We start from the raw sequence: 22,460 nt of genomic DNA on the forward strand, positions 1-22,460 counted from the left end.
CTTCCTCCTCTAGGGAGAAGATCCAGAGTTGTCTTTCTGGAAGGGAAGCACACGAATCCTTCTCAACTTTTCAAGCCCATCCATGATTCAGATATATTGCCTTCTCCCCCTGGAATTTTCTATGTTCCTGATAGTGAATTGTTGCTGATGTATTTGCTACTTTCTTCTTTTCTCTTTCAAGATCTCAACATTTTATATGCTGTTCGGGGAGAAAAAGAACTTTCGTTAGAAAGGTGATTTCAGAGATGATTTTGGATCCTCTATAAGTATTTTTAAAGTTCTTGGGGACATTAGCTCTCACCCTGGAGTAAGTTTCTGCCTTTGACCTGCATGGATTATTTTTTCAGGCTGTGGAATTTTTCGGCACCTACCTACAGTGTGGGGCACTTGGTTTGATTGCAGAGGAAGAAAGTGCAAGAATGAGCTGTACTTGGTTAAGCAGTTGAAAACATTTTTTTTTGAGCAGGATCTATAAAGGCATAATTGAATTTGCTCATCCCCGTGGATTCCAGTGGGCCCGACAGCACAACAGGTTTGCAGATTTCTTTTGAAATTCTTTTTTACTCCCTCTGCCTCAGCAAAAGGAAAAAAATCTATATAACAGGTTCAATTGTTTGGCTCTTCAGCATTTATTCAAAAGACTATAATTTTTAACTTGCCCTCTGAACACGGAGGCATTATATTTTGAAGTGCATTTATGTTTACTGAAGTGTATGCATTTTAAAATTAGGGTAAAATTGTGTTTTATTAAGACTCAAATTCTCATAAGTGTGTAGAGATAGCACAGATCTGCTTAGGCTTATTTTCACTTCTTCAGGACCTGTAGACTAATCACTTTCCCATTTCCCCTATCTTTTATTCTCCACCCCCTCAAGGAATTTGAAAGTGTGTTGGGAATAGTTCTAAAGGTCTTACTTATAAAGCGAGAAAATCACCGATTATAAGATCCAGATAATAATTTTCAAAGCATCTCATGGGAAATCAAAAGGCTTGGCATTCTCATATGGGAGAATAAAAGCTGGAGTCCCTATGACAGACAGGAAAATAAAGATATAAATGTTCACTGCAAAAAATAACTTTAGAAACTCACCTTTTCAAATGTTATAGTTATGAAAGTTAAAAAAGCTTGTTATGCTCAGGATTATCCTGTCATATGTGACTACATATAAATTAGCACCTAATTTCTAGGCAAACAGAATACTGAAAAATAGTCTATTTTTAAGTTCATGAGAAACACTATAAATTCATAACTATTATGAATTTTATATGGACCTAGAACTCTGGCTCCTCTGAAATGCAGTTTAATGTGGAAACTTTTAGAATGCATGTTGTAGCATCTTTGGACCTCTCTCAAGGTGTGGCCTAAAATGTAGTTCCCTCTCCTCCCCCCCTTAAAAAAAAGCTCACCTGTCGTCTTTAGTTTTTCACCATTGAATCTCATGCCTTTTGAAGGACTATCTCTTCATCTTCTGAGTTGGAGTTTTTTCACTCTCACCTTCAATGCCTGGCCTTAGTCATTTATTTTGCCTTGTTTTGTTCATTAACATTGGGTTTAGTGGCTCGGCAACTTGATGCATATGGAAGAACAGAACCAAGTGATCCGACATGGTAACAGTTCAGGATGTGACAGCCAACCTCAAGCAAAGTTGAAAATTCCAAAGAGAAGCGGTGAGACTGTCATTAATCATAGTGAAGATGGGAGACGATGACATACCTGCCGCAGAAGTGGGCTGGAGATACCCTCTCCTCTGCCAGATCAGGAATGCCACCTGTTCTTGGGAATATACTTTAGAGAAAGGAAGGGACAGAACATCAACTTGGCTTTCTGAAACTGAAGCATAAATTTTCTTTTCTTCCATTTGTCTGGATCTAAGAACCTGATTTGGTATTAGCTCGTGGAAGCAGTATGTATGGCCGAAGTGCGTTGCTGCAGCTGGTAGCATGAGTGGTGGCCACCAGCTGCAGCTGGCTGCCCTCTGGCCCTGGCTGCTGATGGCTACCCTGCAAGCAGGCTTTGGACGCACAGGACTGGTATTGGCAGCAGCAGTGGAGTCCGAAAGATCAGAGCAGAAAGCAATTATCAGAGTGATCCCCTTGAAAATGGACCCCACAGGCAAACTGAATCTCACTTTGGAAGGTGTGTTTGCTGGTGTCGCTGAAATAACTCCAGCAGAAGGAAAATTAATGCAGGTAAGAATAACTATTATAGTTCTCTTTCCAGCTGTCTGAAATAGACTTTTCTTCTTTGGACGACTCCAAATCAAATAGCAAGCATTAGGGGTACTTCTTAGTTTTCTGTTCATTCCATCTTTTAAGGATATTGCCTTATTGGCATTCTAAAGCAAATTCTTATTTTATATACAAAAAGGAAACTTGCAAAATCCTCTATACTAGAAGATCATCTGCTTATTTTAACGTCTAATATTACATTGCATTTTGAATATACATAAGGAGATATTCCTTTGTAAGTGATATATTCCTGACTATTTTGGGGCTTGTTTTTAATTGACCTAAAGATTACATTTTGAATCTTGTTTAAATTTGAAGAGAGCACTATGGAGGTTGATTTTAATGATCAGCAGTAACCTGAAATTTGGGGCCTATTTGATCACAATGTCACTTTTAAAATTCAGTCATGCTTGAATGCTATGGCTGGCTCTATACCACGTGTGGCACCCTATTGCTAAGCCCAAAATGGAGAGTACTGAATCACAAAATGGACACAAGGGGCTAATCTGGCCTTCTGATTATTTTGTCTTATCTGTACATAATTTTACTATTTTTAGCAATTCTTTAACACATATTATTGAACTACAGAGTTTTTCAGACACAGTTCCTTAGCTTTTCAGACTGTGAGTTTTCCCTGTAACTCATGCAGTGCCCACTCTTCACGTGTTGAATTTATGAACTGACGAACCACAGCACTTCATAGTTGCATTGCTCATTTCCCTTGCAAATACAGAGCCTGGAGGGCTGTACCTTTCCTAATGTGACATTCTTGTGTCCTATTCCATAAAATTATGTTTTGATTGATTAAATTTTGTTTTATAAAAGAATGCTTCTTTTATAGATGAATACAAGTTAAAATGCTGTTGAATATGATTTCTACATCCAAGTTCAGATTTTTATTTTAAAGTGTGAAAAAAGCCAAAGTGCCATATTAATTTGAAATGCTCTATATTTAGAGAAGGTAACAAAATGTAACAAATTTTAGAGTTCTTTCCAAACACAGATTGTTACACACACGAGTTAGTGACCCTTCATAATCACTTCTAATAGGCAATGCTTTGCAACTGGGATAAAGTGAAATTAAAGAAGAATTGGGTGAAATTGCTATTTAGGAAAAGAAATAAAAGAATGTATCTGGGAAAATGGTGCAAGAACTTTTGGATAAGAGGCTACTCAATGTGGGTCTGTGATAATATTAGGAATATTTAAAAATTGAAATTATTATTCATTTTGAATACAGTTGGGAGGGAAACTTTTTTTAACCTGCCTTACTAATATCCTGAAGCCTGAGGTATGTGCTCCATTTAAGTTTTTTACCCTAAGTAATTTGCCATAGGGCCATATTTTGATTTCTGAATGCTTTTGGAACCAGTACTAAGCTTATTAGTGTCCTGTGGCAGCATGTCCAATTGGCAGATTATATGCTACATAAAATAGTGCCCTCTTTGGTTTTATTTTTGTTATCTTCTGTTATCATAAAGCTTTACATAAGGTTTCTATGTATTTATAAAAGGAAAATGTATACAAAAGGCACTGGCTGCCATTTTTCATTCATTCGTTTGTCAACATTATATATTACTATGTTTTTCTCATTTTTGACAAATCTTGCCACTTTAAAAAATGTTTGTTTTTTTTTTTATCTTAGAACCCCTCTGTATGCTTTAAGTAGTGTTTCTTTACTTGGTGAAGAGGGAATTTTTATATATTTGTTATTTATTATAACCTATCAGGCCTTATAGGAGATAGTCTGTGTTTGTTCAAGTTATAAATCTTTAGCTATCCATGTAGCTTTTTCTAGTCCTTTAAGTTTGTACACTAACCTAATTATTAATCTCTGGAGCCTTTTAGTATAGGTCCTGGTTTGTTTCTATTAATAAATTTTACTCCACAATAGTTTTTAAATTTTCTTACTAACCTCTTGTAAGAGACTTTATTTTTAAGAAACAAATACAATCTTTTGAACAATATCCATCAATTTTTCTTTATCAATTATTTGATTAACTCTTTCAAAGAACTGTAGCATGTTAGGGACACTTGGTTTACACATCTAGAATCCATGATGTTTTGTTCCTTATCAGATTACACTGCAACTCAGGTTTACTCAACTGTGGTTAACTAGCCTCCCATTTAACTAAAGTTCTGTAGATCTCTCTGCTAGAATTGTGCTCTGCTGTACTTTAGCCTTCTTGGTGGGTAGCTAAACCCTAGTCTCAGAAATCTGAAGATAATTTTCTCTTTTGATTTTGAGCAATGTATATGTGTGTGTGTATTCCTCAATGAATTATATATGAACTATACTATTAATTATACTAGCTGAACAAATTAGTGAATTCTCCTTTCTCCCTATGAGTTATACTCCCTATGAATTATGCTAGCTGCCTGTGAAGGGTAATGGCCTCCAAAAATGCAGTCAGGTTTTTGTAAAATTGGGAAATCTGAAACTGTCTGAATAGCAGTTTAAAAAATAGCCATGTTGTGGTGTCTGGAATTCCCAGAGAGTTTCACAAAATCTGTTATTTCTTTTCATTTTTTTTTTTTGCTCAATTAAATAAAATTAGGATATATCTGATTTCATAAAGGCTGAATTTAGAGGAGTTTCATTTGTTTTACTATTTTTATTTTCCTTAGACAAAGAGAGACATTTCTTGACTTTGTAACTCTGGTTTGTTTAATAAAGCATACCATAAATTGTCTCTAAAATAAGTTTGCTTGCCTCAACTTTATCTGATGATGGTTGTATAAACAAGGGCACTGAAGACCAGACCCTTGTGAATTTTTCTTCTGGTTCTTTCTGCTTACCCTTTGTTCTTAAATTTCTCTTTACCAACTGTTATATCCATTTTCTAAGATATGTTAAAAGCTTTAAATGGTAATATTCATCTTAAAGTGCTAGAAGAAAGTCAGAATAGAAGAAACAGTGTTACCTGTGCAGGTTTCCCTTCATTTTCTTGAGTCTTTCTTTTCCATTTCAAAATTTCCCATCTTATTCCCGACCAAGTTACATTGCTTTCCTTTCTCTTTTGCCCAAGAGCTGCTTTTTTACATTACCATATCATTTGAGTTTCTCCTGTATCTGGCCAAAAATCTTTGTCTCTTCTACTGTAATTTCCTTTTACACTTTTCCCCTTTTTTTCTGCTATTTTGATCTGTATTCCCCTCAAAATCCATGTACAATGATAGATATTACCTAAACTTTTGTGATAATTATTTTGAGATTTATACATATACATGCATACATATAAATAAACAGTGTATACGCACATACACACAGTTATCATGCTCTATACCTTAAAATGTCAGTTCTGTCAGAATCCTTAAAAAGATAGTCTTCTCTTTTAAAAATTGTTAAAAAGAGGTTGTATTTTAAAAAGAAAGTCTTTCATCAGAAGTTATTAAGGAGAGAAACTGGAATAGCCCCCCAAAATTACATATCAAAGAAGCTATTTGGTGACTGAATGATAGTGATTTATAACTTGTTGCTATTTTTATTTTTAATATGAGTGTATTATTTCCCCAGCCAGGATTTATATACAATTATAGATGGAACCTGATTTATATATCATTATTGATAGAAAATATACTGGATTTTATGCATAATCTAATTGTTCAGTTTTCTGGGTAAGAATTTTTGCTTCTGTTACTTTCAGTAATGTTGCTGCTACCACTTCTAAAACCCACTGCAGTCCTATTTTCTGGTTCCTTCTTTGTAATGTTGCTTAGAGTAGTAGCCCTCTCTTTCCTTCCCTGAGCCAAAGAATCTTAGCATAGCATGAAGGAGGTCGCCAATTCTTTAACTGCCACACTCTTCCTGCTCAGCTGGTTGTCCTGGATTTTCTTAGACTCCAGGATAAAGTTATGATCAAGATTAGAATGTACTGCCCCGCGGCAGTAGATCAACAATGGGAGCTGTGGTAGTTCAGCATTTGGCCAGTAGCAGCGAAGAACGCCTCCTGGACAAGTCCCCCCTTGCACCAAGTCTCTGCTTGCCTCTTAATTTACCTGTTAGTCAACACAGTTATCCCATATTTGCATCTTTTTACTTTAGTCAGGATATAGAGTGAATTGTTTGGGGAAGGAGAGAAAACTTTGTCATTAAAGTTTGGGCAAAGCCTGAGAGACAAACAGTAGTTGACCAAGTGAACAAACAATAACTCAGGGGACTTGACCTTTTGCTCTAGCCCTTCCACTAGCTGATTGTGTGATTTAAGACAAAACAGTGTTTACTAAACTAGACCTCAGGTCCTGTCTGTTAAACTGAAGCACTGAAAGATAATATTGCCCAAACTACTTCAGCTCTTCACTTTAAATGTACTTTGTTCATTGGATCCTCAGAATAACTGCATGACAGAAATACAGTACTTTCATTTTTCACATTTTGCAGCTAAGGAGACAAATTATCTTATAAGATCATGTAGCTAGATGGTGGCATAACTGGAACCTGAACTCTGCAGCCCAGGCTTGACCTGCTATAAAATTCTTACATCTAAGATGCTGCAGATGAACAGACCACCAGTGCAGGAGGCTATGTACAAATGATTCATTTATTTCCTGAATAGAAATAATTCTCAGGTTGATTCAGAATGCACAATAACCTGCTAATTCTAATAATTGCTATTTTTCATTTTGTCTTTCATTTGCAAAACTAGTTATAAATCCAAATGTTTTTTCAGCATTCCTCCTCTCAGTAACTTTTTAACTTTCATTACCTTTCCTCAATAACTTTCATTACCTTCCCCTTCACTTTATAACAATTTATGATAAGTTATCTGATACAAATACCTGATATAAAATTAGATATAACAAGCATTTTATTTTCATTGCCTTAGTTACAATTCATTGGAAGCAGGATTATCAAAGATACTCTAGTTTTGCTTTGAGGCCAGCCTTTAAAAGAAGAAGTGAATAAAGTCAACTTTCACTTAATTCTGTTAATGAAGGGGCAGAAAATTCTGGAATGTAATCAGAAGCACATAATTAGACCTAATACTCTGTGCGTATAATCAATCCTAGGTTCTTGCCTTCTTTAATCCCAGCTCAGAGTCTTCTTGACTTTGTTGTTAGAAGCCTGGCACCTAGAAAAGAGAATGAAATAAATACATATGTATATGTATGTGTATATATATATGTATATATATATTTGTTTTGGGGTCATATCCAGTGGTACTCAGAGGTTACTCCTGGCTCTGAACTCAGAAATTACTGCTGGCTGTGCCCAGGGAGTCATGTAGGGTGTCAGAGATTGACTCTGGATCGGCTGTGTGCAAGATAAGCACCTTACCCAAACAGTAAAATATTTTAAATGAAAAATTTCCTAAGGGTCATCATCTGGGAGGGAGGGGGGGTGTGGTTTCAGGAATCAAACTCAGGGACCAGTACTTGCTCAGTCTGTGCCCCACTGCTTGAACTACCTCCTTTTACCACATTTAATGATGCTATTTTAAAGTAAAAATAATCTCTTACAAATACCTAAGATTCAAATATATATATAAACCATACTTTTGTGGAAATCCAACAAACACTTTATAAGTTTAAATTCATAAATCTTTCTGGTTAATAGGGTAATGAATGAGCTGTTCCTTACTATTGCCCATAGCAGGCTATTTAAGTTCATTTAGCTGATTCTAGGATTCTGGTATTTTCTTGCTTTCAGAGGAAAATATAGGTTTGGTAGTTTTCTTCATCTGAAAAGCATCCATACTTTACTTTGTATACAGTTTTAAAGATATTCTGTGTCTGGGGCTTATGTTTGGTTTTGTTTTTTTATAAAAAGTGTTACATGTAGTACACCAAGAAAGTACTTTTTAGAATTTTTATATTCCTCCTCATTTCCTTCAGGTTGCTAAGTGCTGCAGAGGAAAATGTTGTTATAAATGAGCTATTACAAATGTCCATCAGGAACCAGAATTGGTAGCAGGATATTGTTAGAAAAGATTGTGTAATCTTTGATATCTTTGATATTGTGTAACATGATATTCTATTAAGCTTTTATAGTAATTTCCTCTAAGAAAAACCTTAAAATCAGGGCTGGAGCAATAGCACAGCAGGTAGGGTGTTTGCCTTGCATGCAGCCAACCCAGGTTTGATTCCCTGCATCCCATATGGTCGGTCCCCTGAGCACCACCAGGAGTAATTCCTGAGTGCAGAGCCAGTGCATCGCCGAGTGTGACCCAAAAAGCAAAAAAAAAAAAAAAAAAAAGCCCACCTTAAAATCACAAATATCTGCAAATATCTGCAAGTGGAAATTAACTATGTTATAGAAAAGAGAGCATAATGGTAGAGACCAAACAAGTCAATGATCCAGAACAGTGTTGCAAATGGATGTACCAAATTTGCTTTGCAGAGATAAATGAGTAATCTAAATTTTATAGCATCCAAAGATGTGGATTTCTCAGTTTTATTGAGTGGAAATCCAAGAAAGCTAAAATACTGTGTTAAGGCAGTGATACCCTCTATTTGGACTTATGTTGCTTAACTCAGGTGAAAAAACTATTGGTGATGCAGTTTGCCAACTTTATGCCTCAAATAGTCTTACAAGCTAATGATCTGACCTGCGTTCATTGTTCTTTTTGAGATTTATTGCTGTAGGAATAACAATGACCTTTACAGTGGCCCTTAAAGCCCTTCCAGACCCGCCTGGCGCCCTCACCTTCTCTGGTCACCCCTCAGTCTGTCCTAGCCACTCTGCTCCCCTTGTTCTCCTTCCCTTACATCTATTTCCTACCTTAGCTCATTCCCGCCTCTTAGTCCTACTTACACCAGCTCCCTTGCCAAGTGTTTTTTTCTCAGTCTTCAGATATCACACCCAAGTTTCAAGTATGCAATCTCGCTTTCCTAGGCCATCCTGTTTTGCTGGACTTTTGTTTTGAGGGCCGAGGGCCACAGTTGGTGGGACTTACGGATTTTTCCCAGCCAGGATTGAACCAGGGGCCATCTCCATGCAAGGAGCAAGCATCTTAACTTCTGTGCTATCTTTCTTGATAAGACCTTGCAGGATCTTTCTTACTCAAGTACTCATATTCTCTTTCCCTAATTAACTTATTTTTTTGTTGTTGTTTTTGGCTCACACCCAGCAGTACTCAGGGGTTACTCCTGGAAGGTGTGGGTAATTATATGGAATGCAGGCATTGAACCTGGATTGACCATGTGCAAGACAATACTCACTGTCCTATCTCTCCAGTCCCAACTTTTCTATATAAACTTATTACTACCATGTGACATACACTGTAATGTTTTAGTTGTCTGTTTCTTCTTTAAAACTTGACCTTTGGTGAGAGAGAGAACAAAAGGGAATGCTCTGCCACAGAGGCGGGGTGGGGAGGGGGTTGGGGTGAGGGTGGTTGGGAGGGATACTGGGATCATTGGTGGTAAAGAATGGGCACTGGTGGAGGGATGGGAACCTGATCATTGTATGGCTGAAACGCAAACACGAAAGTTTGTAAGTCTGTAACAGTACCCCAAAGTGATCCACTAATTAAAAAAAAAATTGATCTTTGGGGGACGGAATGATAGTACAACGTCCGCAGTAGACCTGGGTTCGATCCCCCGTATCCCATATGGTCCCCTGAGCAATGCCAAAGCCAATTCCTGAGTGTAGAGACAGGAGTATTCCCTGAGCACCACCAGGCGTGACCCCAAAAGCAAAATATAATAATAAATAAAATATTTTTTTAAAAAACTTGACCTTTAGGGTATCAGAGATTTTTGTCTTCTTAGTTCTGAGCTGTATTCACTATAAGGAACAATGCCTGAGTGTGCTTAGTGCCTTAGACATATAGGTACTCAATATTTATTGAATGAATATGAGGAGCATTATAATGGTGCTAAGTAACTCTTGGTTACTGGGAGATAGACTCCAGCTTTAAATATTAATATATCTTATCATATTTTTAAGTAAAGCATGAAGTCAATTAATGTGATTGCTTTGGATTTGGTAGAGCATGCTTCTCTGGCTGACTTACAGCAGAGTCACCTTGATTGTTATTTCCAAGTTGTAATCACAGCATAATCAACATGTTTCAGGTGCTCCTTTACACAGCACTTATTTAGTCTAGTAGATAGCCTATACCCTTCTTTTTAGGAAATTCTAATTTCCCAAATAGATTTGCTGCATTAGTGACCTTAAATCTGTAATTATAATATATCAGCATATATCCACAGGACATCATCTTCTTAGCACTTATGCTTACCAATTCTCCTTTGAAAGACCAATGGTTTTTAATCTTGTGGTGTGTGTGTGTGTGTGTGTGTGTGTGTGTGTGTGTGTGTGTGTGTGTGTGTGTGTGTTGAGAAGGTAAATTAAGTTCTTGGTCATATGTACTTGATAGTTTTACATATGTTTCAATGACTTGAGAAAGCCTTTAAAATTTTGGGATGTATGCTTCCAGATCTTATACCCTAAAGCATACGATTATTGAGAAAAACTGCTATACTAGGATAATGCCAGTTTTTTCAAGAAATGAAACCAAATTTCAAATTCTCAAAATCCAAGTTCACTTAATTCTAAATTTATTTGTACAAATCACTTGAAGTCAAAGGAACTATTGTATTATGCCGTATTAAGGTTGGCCTAAAAAAGGACCTTAGATGAAAATTGGTATCCAATAAAGATGTGTTTTTTTATATAGTAAATTAATTAAGCAAATATAAGTAACAAGTGAAACTACATCAATTCATAAAATACAACCCTTCATTCTGCTGGTTTCACTGAAAAGTCATAAGATTATAAAATATTTCAGGTGTAAGGACTTAGATTTGATCTTTGGCACTGAAAGGGGGAAAAGGAATATTTCACTAATTTTTAAAAAATATAAGTGAAATAGTTGTGGCACTGTATGACTATTTGGTTATTAAATTGGGGAATAGAGGCTGTAAAAGATAATTTCTCGAACTAGTTCTGTTTGCTTTCCATCTCTGCTTTCCAAATTCTATTGCTTTCCCAAGACTTGGATTCAATGGGGCCATAAATTTCTGTTTGCTATCACATAAAACTTATTCTCTTAGCATCAAGGTTTATTATTGCTTATTTATTTTTTAAAAAAAGGTAAGCTACTTGATTTACTCTTATTTTTTCTAGGTTCCAAGGATTATAATTCATGGATACATTTTATGTGATATCTTTAAAATATTTTTATTTAGCAAATTCAGAAATCTCAAAACAATGAAATTATTTAATTTAGGTTTTAAAAGAAATTTTAAACAAAGGCTTACAGTTTTCTTGAAGAGAGAAAATTGTTATGTAGAAATTCTGATCCTTAAATCTGAAGCTTTGGTAGTTGTTCAAGGTGGCAACATAACTGTCTTCAACTTTTTAATTTTAATGTTTTTCATTAAATGAATTTTTAAATCAAAAATTTATTTTAGTTTTTATTTGGTGCCAGGCATTGAACCCAGATCTCAACATGCAAAGCATGTGCTCTACAATGAACTACAGCTCCAGCCCTATTATTTTTTTAATTTAGAATACTTGTTATGATGGAATTTGACAGTGATAGGCAGCAGGTAGGGCGTTCGCCTTGCACACTGCCGACCTGGGTTCGATTCCTCTGCCCCTCTCGGAGAGCTTGCAAGCTTCTGAGAGTATCTCACCTGCACGGCAGAGCCTGGCAAGATACCTGTGGCGTATTCAATATGCCAAAAACAGTAACAACAAGTCTCACAATGGAGACGTTACTGGTGCCCACTCAAGCAAATCGATGAGCATCGGGATGACAGTGATACAGTGATATGTGACTCTTGTATACCTATGTTAGTTTGTGCATGCTCACATATCAGAAGGGTAATACCATTATACATATAGAAAGTATATGATAATTGAGAAACACTTTGCTATTCTCATTTCTGTGACATTAATTTGGGGGAGACTGGAGGCCTTATGTTTTATTCCGACTGGGCTATCTTCCTATTTCCTAAAAGCTGTCACAGCATCCTGTCACAGGTCCTGTCACAGCATCCATTCCCCTTTAGGCCTAGGCCTTGTAATTATCCATTATGAAGAAAAAAGCAAGAATGTCCCCAAACTTTTACATGATTCAGGATTATGTTTCTTCATTTTTATGTCTTCTATATAAAATTGATATATATGTGATATATCAATTTTAAACATTTTTATGGTCATTGAAGGGAAGTTAACGAAGCAGTTGTTGACAGATATTGACATTACAGACTGCCACAGTGTCTCTTCTGCCCTGGATGCACACCAAATATTTATTGTTCTGGACTATCTCCTCAGAGCATAGATAGAGGCTATTTTTGAGGTTAGGCCAAGAATCTTATTAGGACTAGTGGCTATAATAGTTGACCTCAGTGTCCTAATATTCATCTACTGTGACCAAATGCTGGGGCAGCTCCTATCAGAATACAAGGACCAGCACTTCAACCTAACAAATGAGGAGCTATATTCTTAAATAGTTAAGGCAGTATGTGATGAATGCCACATAGAGGATGCAGGTATAAAAATGTATTAGAGCAATAATCTTCCTTCCTTCCTTCCTTCCTTCCTTCCTTCCTTCCTTCCTTCCTTCCTTCCTTCCTTCCTTCCTTCCTTCCTTCCTTTCTTCCTTCATTCCTTCTTTCCTTCCTTCTTTCCTTCTTTCCTTCTTTCCTCTCTTCTTTTCTTTCTCCCTCTCTCTCTCTCTCTCTTTTTCCCCCGACACCTAGCAGTGCTCCTGGCTTATTCCTTGCTCTGTGCTCAAAGATCATTCCTGGCAGGCTCAGACAACTATATAGGGTGCAGGGATAGAACCTGGGTCAGCCATGTGCAAGGCAAGCATTCTACCTGCTGTGCTATCTCTCTAGCTCCAGTTTACATTTTCTCAGGCATCAAATGATTTTAGTAACTCCCTTGTGATTGAAGAAAAACAAACACAATCATAAAATTTTAACCTAGGCCACTGAAAATATCTTAATGGTAAAAGGTATCTACAACCTAAACAGTCAAACCTTCTAATTTTCTCTGTTATCTGTTAAATATAGGTTATAGTATTGTCTGTATAAACATCTCTGTATAATACTCAGCTGTAACATTTTCCAAATAATTATTCTGAAAATTCTTTTCATATTGCAAATTGAATTTCTAAACATTTAAGATCCTCATAAATTGTACCAAGATTAAAAGAGAAAATTTAGTTTCAAGCAATACAAAATATTGAGAGGAAATTTTTCCCAATTAATTTGGGCTTTAATTTAAAGCTAGCACCTTACCCACTGTATTATCTCTCCAGCCCCTGTATTTGTGTTGATTATTCTTTTTCTTTCCTTCTGTTTCTTGTTTTTTGTGTCACACCTAGTGGTACTAAGGACTTACTCCTGGCTCTGTGCTTGGGATCAATCCTGGTGGATCCCCTAGCAATTTTGAGTAGAACCTAAGCATCCTCAGAATATTAACCAGAATGCTCTGGAGGATGTGGCCCCCACATAAAATTAGTAAAATGTATGGTATCTTTATTTTTGATAGTTCTGGATACCAGTCAGAGATCAAATCAAAGGCCTCACACATTCAAGGTATCTACTTTATTACTAAGCCACATTGCCAGCACTATGTCATTTATTTTTGTCATAGAGATTATTTATAGAGATTATTTATAATTTAATCACCCCGCTTTGGGTAAATGAAAAGTCCAAGGTGCCTTATGACAGTTTAAAAAATAAAAGCCAGGGACTGGGGAGATAGCTTGATCTCCAGCACTATGCGACCCTCTGAGCACCTCAACAAACTCAGGTATACCTCAGATTAGAAAAAATAAGGACACATAAGTCACTTTAACTCTGATTTATTGAGGTAGAGTTGGCTGGATAACTAATTTTTAAGATTCTTTCCCATTCTAAACGTTCAGTGTTTTGTCTATTCTTAAATCCATTTACTATGACAAAAGAACATTGTAACTGCACACTTATTTCTGTTGCTTGAGATAATTTTTCTGGTAACTGGCATTAAAATCTAATCAAATTACTGAAAATCACACAACAAACTTGCATCTAAACTAAGCATCAGACACACAGACCCAGTTGTATTCTTGTTCTCCATATATATACGTATATATGGAGAGAGAGAGACAGACAGAGAGAGACAGAGAGAGAGAGAGAGAGAGAGAGAGAGAGAGAGAGAGAGAGAGAGGGAGAGAGAGGATTCTCCAGCCATGAATGTCAATCTGAGTGAATCTGAACCTTTGGAAAGACATGGAAGAAAAAAAAAATTATCTAAAGATAGCCTGGGCTATAGAAGTAAAAAGAAAGATCATGAAACTGATTTAAAATACTTTGTGAGGTCGAATTATTAGAGATAATGTCAATAATTGCATAAGAAACAATAATTTAGAGTAGCTGTGTAGTGCTAGGACTAGGATGGTAAAATTCTGATGTGTAAGCATTTTGAAGCATATTGGAGTCGAAATGGGACCATTTGATTTCTAACTGTGTCTTGTTATTAAACCATTACTTTCAGCATTGTATATCCCCGAAGTTTGAAAACTTCTGATGGGTGGTGGTGGGGGAGGAGAGGGTTGGGGAAGGGAGAGTAGAGAGGAGAGAGAGGAGAGAGAGAGGAGGAGAAGGGAGTGAAGGGGAGGGGTGGAGGGGAGGTGGGTAGAGGAGGAGAGGAGAGGACAGAAGAGAGAAAAGAGAGAGAGAAGAGAGGAAGAGAAGGACTGCCTTGCTGTGGCTGAGGCCTTACAGTAGACACAAAAGCGCCTTCTTGGAGGCCTGCCGAAGAGACCGCTTGTGCAGGCAGGCCCGGTCCTCTCAGAGACTGGGAATCAGATTCTTTCCCCCGGGGGTTTCCAACTAGTTTGCACTTCAGAAAAGCCCTTTCTTTCTCCTGCTGTTCACGCCCTGCAAAGAACTTTTTTTTTTTCCCCCCAACCAAAGAAATTGTTTTATAATCAAAGATCCTTGTCCTTAGTTGTTGGACATCAAAGAAAGTTTGGAAGAAACCGGAGGATTATGTGAGTGCCTAGACTTAATTTTGAATGCAAACTTGCAACATGAGCAAACCTTATATTCATTTCAGAACTGAGGCACTCGAACATTTTTAAGTCTCTGTTCTTCCGTGGGTGCATGTATCCCAGTATGACAAAACGAGTTAAATAGCTCTGTCTGGATTTAATTTATCTTTGGTTCTTAAGATTCTTTTTTGTCGTTCTTAAGATTCTTACTGGAAAAAGCACCCTGCCTCCACCTGCCCATTTAAAACCCAGTTTTGGGAAACACCAGGGTCTATTTATAAACTTAGCAAACAAACACCTTTTAAACCTTCAGGACTTCATTGGCCTCTTGAGGATTTGGGGTTTCTCCCAGGGTAGTTGATGATATCACCAATGTTGGGAGCCACATTCCCCACATTCCCTACTGTCTGTGGAGGTGTTGATGATGTCATTTTCTCCCACAAAGGAAAACCTCAGCACCCTGAGGGCCTGAACTTAGGTGTTGGCAGGTAAATGAAGAAGGAACTTACTTTTGGATTTAAACTGATTGAGTCAGGCATAAAGAGGCACAACCACATAGAATACCAGCTTCACAAACACAACACTGAGCCCTGATTAGATCATTTATCGTTAGGGGGACTTAGACTATAACTTTTAGAAATCATTTTCTTGGTAAGAACAATGATTCACTTACTATTTTAAAGACTTACTTTGGAACACTTATAGAACATTGTTTTCAGCAATTGTGGCTCTTCTCTGAATCCATGTTTTTATATACTAAGTTTATCTAGAATCCATTTATAGATTATTTAAATTTCCCTCCTACAGCCAATTAAAAATGTCAAAAATAAGAATTAGGGAAAAATAAAGTGATGGCCAGGACAGATTTAGGCAGAGTTATGCCCTGGGCCAAGTACATTCCTGTTATTTTCCTCTGGGCTCTGTGGTTATGAGCAGAAGAGAATATTTGCTGTAGATTGCCAGTCTCTTCCTACCCTTCCTAGCAACCACAAAGTGGTGGCTGGAAATAGAATTCCAGGAGCACTGGAAGAGCTCACAGTTTCTAGCCTCGGAAGCTGCAGTGCCATACCCGGCTCTGGACTCCCATCCTCAGAGTGTCTTCTCCTGGTCTGGGGCTTACATCACCAAGCACAAAGTCATGTCCTGAAGACAAACCTGGAAAAAAAAAAAAGTTCGTTCTCTATCTTTGCCACCAAAAAAAAAAAAAAATTGTTTTACTTTTGGTTTGGGGGCTCTCCCTAGCAGGACGGAGGGCTTACTCCTGGCTCCGTACTCAGGGATCACTTCCGCAGGTGCTTGGGGGGGCAGTATGGGTGCGGGAATTCTAACCCGAGTCAGTTGCGTGCAAGGCCAAGTGCCTTATGCTCTGTACCTTCTCTTCAGCCCAGAAAAGGTGCTCTTTATCTTTGTAAACTCTGTTCTGCTCTCACACACTGTAGTTTTTTTTTTTTTTTTGAGACAAGTCTCTTGGATGAAATCATCCTCTGATCATTCTAAAAGTTAAACACACTGTTTTGTAGGAGGAGGAGGATAAGACAGGATGTTAGGTAGGGTTTCCAGAGATTTTTTTATTCTACTCAGGAGTACTAACTTTGCCTGTTACTCTATGCAGGTCTTAGGTTACAGTTTGGGAGGGATTTTTTGTTGTTGTTGTTCTCTTCTTTTTCTTTTTTTCACTAAGACTATATGGGTAAAATTCACTGAAATGTAATCATGGCCCTTTAGTTTTTAAAGGGGAAAGAGATTGAGCTATAAGGAAAGAGATCAGACCACAGCTGATCTATTATTTCCATATTCTTATTTCTTTGAAGTTGATGTGTGCCTGAATATATTTAATGCTACTATATAAATGCCCCGTTTTTTTAAAGCAATGTCAATCTTAAAGGTATGGAACAGGATTTGGCATTTTGTTTCCATTTTTATTGTTTTGTTTTCTAAAGGGAAGTTTGCGTTGGAGCCTGTCTGGCAGGATTCCATACTTCTACCAAACCACCTGTCCTGGCAGAGACAATGGAATCAAAAGTCAAGTTCTTTATGACTGCACCTGCCTAGTTAATGCTGCCAGAGGATCTGATTTTCTCCTGTAGCAAAAATCTAGCGAAAACTCCTTACAGTTAACACCCAAACAATGTATGCATAAATCCCCAAACTTCAATATTCCTATTTCAGGAAAACTAGTAGTAACTTTTCCACTGGCATCTAGAGTCATCTTTTGCATCACATTCAGTGATTTCTGATTTCAAGTGTAACTTTTGGGTTCATTTTGTTTTCAAGATTTTTGTGAAAATTATAGAGGATGAATCTTTGGTAACTTATTATTTGGAAATTGCCTCATGCTGTTAAACATCTAAGTAAGCTTAAAGGAGAGTATGATCTACCCAAAGGAGATGAGTAATATATTTCCAAAGTCGGAACCAACCACTCTTGGTTGAGATACATGTTATCTCAAGAACAGATATACATTACCCTGTGGCCCCTAGTTGAACACTCTCTGGTTAGGCAGATGCTTTGGAAACAATCTAACTTCCTTGATGACAGTGTTTTTTTCTTTTTGAATTAGCAGAGTGTCTCTTGGGTTCCCTTAGGGCAGAGTTACTTCATTATCTCTAATTTTCAGTGTAACTGGAGGCCCCCTGGCCTAAGAACATAATTTTTATCACCAATCAGATAATTGAAGATAATATGCCCACCAAATAGTTTTCTTAGCACAATATCCACTATATGATGATATAATATGATAATAAAGCATAAAGGGAATTACAAATGAGTGGGAGCATCCCATGGTGAAAGGCTCTCAGTGGACTTTCTCATCTCAGTTCTGATCTCTTTATGACCTTCAGGAAAATTGCTTCATCTCTTGAGTTGGTGTCCTCATGAGTAAAATGGACATAATAGTATGTCTACCTGAAATAAAATAAGGTATGAGAATAGTCCTTGAGAGTTTCCAAGTAAGGTGTTGATAATAATAATAATTAGGTTTTACTTAATAATGATAAGAAATATTACCAAGTTTGAGAGTCACTGATTTAGGCTCAGTTAACCTATTTGAATTCAGTTTGGCATGACCCTAAAAGAACTGAGGAAGACAATTTGTGTTTTTTATCAGGCTAAAAAGACAAAGCTTTAGATTCAAAATTTTACGGGCTAGAGGGCTGATTAAATACTGCCACAATGCAGTAACAGGTAGCCTAGAATGACTAAGAGTGTCCAGGGTGTAGGGTGGGAACTTCGGTCCCGTGCTGGCCTTGCTAGTGCTGTGATGAGTCACTTGCCCTTCCTGGACCTTAGTACATGTAATTCTTCTCCTTTGGTTACCCTGAAGCCCGTCGCTTCTCTGGTCAGTGGGATGACCACTGACAAGACACAGCCGCTGCTTTCTCCATTTTTACTTCTCAGAGTCAGGAATCCTAGAGCCATGTTACATAATACTCTTCCATTTTCCTTTTTGGAATTTTGGAGTATCTCTTTATTTCTGTTTACTTTTAGGTACCCAAGGGTCAAACCCAGGGCCTCATGCATTCGGCAATTCTATTGCGGTGCCATATCCCAGGGCTCTGGGGTATTCTTTTAACTGCTGCCGCTCTGAAACAATCCCAGCAGAGCTTTGTAGCCATTTTCTAAGAGCTCAAAGGGAAGGAGCTCAGAACTGTGAAGGGGACTAATTTACTCAGCCTGTTATACTTGTACTTGTGTGCTGGTCCCAACATGTTGTTCTTTGAAGTTCAGAAGATAAGGTTCCATAGCCGGCTTGGAAATTATCCCGCAAGTCCCTGAAACTTCTGGTTCCCCATCTGAGAAGTATTAGATCAAAGTGGAAAGTAGCAGTTTCAGTGAATGCACCTAACAACTATTTGGGAATCATTTTCAAGTAACGCTCATCCATCCATGGAGCCTCCTCAGAGTCTATATTACATTGTATGGAAAATTGGTTTCACTGTAACTTTGCTGATGTGAAGTCTCCCCCTCACCCCGCCCCCAAACAAGTAAATGATGTGATAAAGCTAATTATGGGTTTTCTGATATAGAACTCATTGCTCTCTGTTATGATTAAGCACACATAGCTTCTAACTCTTTTAGAAACAAACTCAGCTACCATTATTATCTTTTCAACACTTGGATGGTGCTATAATCCTCTTCAACCACAGTGTGGCCTAGGAGTTGGAAGGAAAGTGTGTGTGTGAGGGAAGATGGTTGGGGCTAATATTTTTCCTTGGATTGGGTTGGGGCAGTGTCTTTCCTCTCTGAAGGCCCTTCTTGAGAAACTGTTTTCTTCCCAAGGCCCCATAAAGATTAGTGAGCTCTGTCTGCAAAGTATTTAAGCTCTTTGAAATAAAGGCATGGATAAATACTTGGTATCACTGTTATTATCATTAGAAAGGAAAGCCCAGCATGTGATGTTTTGGGTTCCTTCCAGCGGCCTTGTTTGATGTTCCTGGTTTCTTTTTTGACCTTTAGCTCTTGATATCTTTATACATTTATTGAGGCTGTTGGACAAAGTCTTGAGATCCAAAGCAACAGGGTATTAACAATGAATGAGTGCTAGCCTTCATTTTTATGGGTGGAATGTGTAAAAAGTATATTTAAGATGGTTAAATAGTTCAAATTTTTGTCTTTAAAAACTAGTTGTTGAAGGTTGATTATCTTGATGGCAAAACTGCTTGAATATCTAGTGACCCGGTTTCGATTCCCCCGTCCCTCTCTGAGAGCCCGGCAAGCTACCAAGAGTATCCTGCCTGCATGACAGAATGACAGAGCCTGGCAAGCTACCCGTGGCGTATTCAGTAACAAGAAGTCTCACAATGGAGACATTACTGGTGCCCACTCCAGAAAATCGATGATAAACAATGGGACTACAGTGCTACAATTCTACTTTTTACCAGGGTTTTTTTTTTTTTCTTTTTGGGTCACACCCGGTGATGCACAGGGATTATTCCTGGCTCTGCACTCAGGAATTACCCCTAGCGGTCCTCAGAGGACCATATGGGATCCTGAGAATCGAACCTGGGTTGGCCGAGTGCAAGGCAAAGCACCCTATCTGCTGTGCTATCACTCCAGCCCTTTTTACCAGGGTTTTGAGTTAGTTTTTTTGGCAGGGCTGGGGGAGGGGATTGGCTTTTTGTTTGTTTTAGTTTGGGGGGCCACACCCAGCAATGATCAGGGCTGACTCTTGCTCTGCGCTTAGGGGTCACTCCTAGTGCTCAGGGGACTATAGGTTTCGGTTCTGAGTGAAAGGCAAGCACCCTACCCACTGTACTATCTGTTCAGTCCTGGGGCCAGAGTTTTATAAGAAATTTTTCATCAAGTAGAACACATGCTAAATTCACTGGGATTTTTTTCTTTGCCTGTGTTTGTTAGAGATAAATTAAAAATAAATAAGTGTAAACAGCATATAAAACTAATATAAGAACTTTCTAAGGACACCCAATCTTATACTCAAGCATGTAAATTATTTCATGCTATAATGATTTCTTCCAGTGAGGTGATTCCAAATCTAGACTAAATTATGCACAGTGTAATTTTTTAGGTAGATAGTACACCAGTACATTTTAGAAAGGGTTTGAGCAGTACAAATAAAATGTTAGAGGATTTCTCCTAGTCTTTGAAAAGCTAAATAAATTACAAACCCTTATGGTTTAGTTTCTATATTCAATAACTTGTAGCAATCAGATCTTATAACTCCCTGATTGGCAACTGTATTTTATTGGGTGGAATTACCACTTTTTTTTTTTAATAGCTGCTGGTCTTTCCTTTTGAGTTTGTGGGGGTTGTTGTATTGTTTTGAGGAAAGAGAAAGATTGTCATAATCCTATTTAATAAATTGTTTCTAGCTCAGAGGACCAGAAAGCATGCTTTGCGTGCTAGAGCCCTGAGTTCAACCCCTGAACTGCATGGTCTCCAAACACTGTGCTGGGAACACCCGGGTATGACTTAAAATGAGAAATCATAAATTAGGCCTGGAGTGATAGTACAGCAGGTACGGTGCTTGTATGCAGCTGACCCGGGTTCAATCCCCAGCATCCAGTATAGTTTCCCAAATCTACCAGGAGTAACTTCTGACTGCAAAGCCAGAAGTAAGTCCTGAACACTGCCAGGCGTGCCACCCTCCCTCCAAAAAACAAATCCAAAAACAAACAAAAATAATAAGTTAGTTAATTAACAAACACACACACACACAGCCCTGGTTGTAGGGCTCTTGCATTTGGCCATGGATGATTGCTGACGTCACACATCTGGCTTGCAGTGCTCACACAGTCAGAGTGCTCTCCAGGGATGCATTTCTTTAGTTGTGGTGCTTCTAGTTGTTTCGGTGCACACACACATGCTCACTCCAGGCTACTGATTTCGCTGCTTTAGTTGTGGTGCTCACTGTCAGTCGCATACTTGGCGGTGCTGTGGAGATGGAGCTCTACTGCGGCGCCAGAGTTCCCGGGCAGCAGAGCCACTGGGACCACGCTGGGTACACGCGGGCAGCACCAAGGATTCAGCTCAGCCTTACACGTGCAAGGCAGGCACTTTTTCTTGTTTGTTTGTTTTTGTCTTGGTGCTACACTCAGGAGTTCTCAGGAGTTACTCCTGGCTCTGTGCTAAGGGATCATTCCTAGCTGGCTACAGGATGCCAGGGATCAAACCTAGGTTTTCCACATGAAAGGCAAAAGCCCTACCTGCTGTACTATTGCTCCAACCCCTAGCAAGGCAGGCATGTAAATTTTTTTATTTGATAATCTGTGGTTTATAATACTGTTTATAATAATGGTTTCTCATGAACATAACTCCAACAGCACACCCATCTCCATTTGACCCACCTCCCTCCCCCAAGGACCGCAACACTCCTCCCTTTCAACTCTCCTCATTCAAGTTCAGTTGTGTGGGTCAGTTCTCCCGTTGTGTTGCTGTGGCCCTTTGTTGCTGTCTTGCAAAGTATCTTTGAGCCGCATGTATGAGAGCTCATTCTGTATCCATCCCTCTCCTGACCGACTTCAACTCAGTATGACATCCTCTAGTTCCATCCGTGCTGCCTATTTCATGATTTTCATTTTCATTTGTTTTTAGAGCAAGGTAGATACTTCTGCCCTTGGGCCAACCCTGCTCCCCCCTGCTGGACCCAGTCATTTTCTTATATCTAAACCTCACTTTCATCAAGTAAACAAATTTTTCATTGAATTAAAGAACCCAACAGGTCCCATTGGAAACAGAAGGTGCTGTATATCATACCACCCATTAATAGGAAATTATCTAAAATTTTTGTTGAAAGTTTTGTTTGACTTCATGTAGGAGCACCCACCTTAAAGCCTA

At 38.2% G+C, this 22,460-nt stretch overlaps 1 protein-coding gene across 1 annotated transcript in view; it reads left to right on the top strand.

Annotated features, from left to right (window-relative positions):
* The window catches only part of RNF43 (ring finger protein 43), a 69,670-nt gene continuing 47,210 nt past the window's right edge, over nucleotides 1-22,460 (top strand). Inside the window, exons 1-2 of the mRNA XM_004608632.2 lie at nucleotides 1-532; nucleotides 1,557-2,190. Of these exons, the coding sequence (XP_004608689.2) occupies nucleotides 1,942-2,190 (249 nt within the window). The 5' untranslated portion in view covers nucleotides 1-532; nucleotides 1,557-1,941. The remainder of the gene's footprint in view (nucleotides 533-1,556; nucleotides 2,191-22,460) is intronic.

Source organism: Sorex araneus, chromosome 3 (assembly GCF_027595985.1).
Source record: "Sorex araneus isolate mSorAra2 chromosome 3, mSorAra2.pri, whole genome shotgun sequence".
In the NCBI taxonomy this organism is placed as follows: Eukaryota; Metazoa; Chordata; class Mammalia; order Eulipotyphla; family Soricidae; genus Sorex; species Sorex araneus.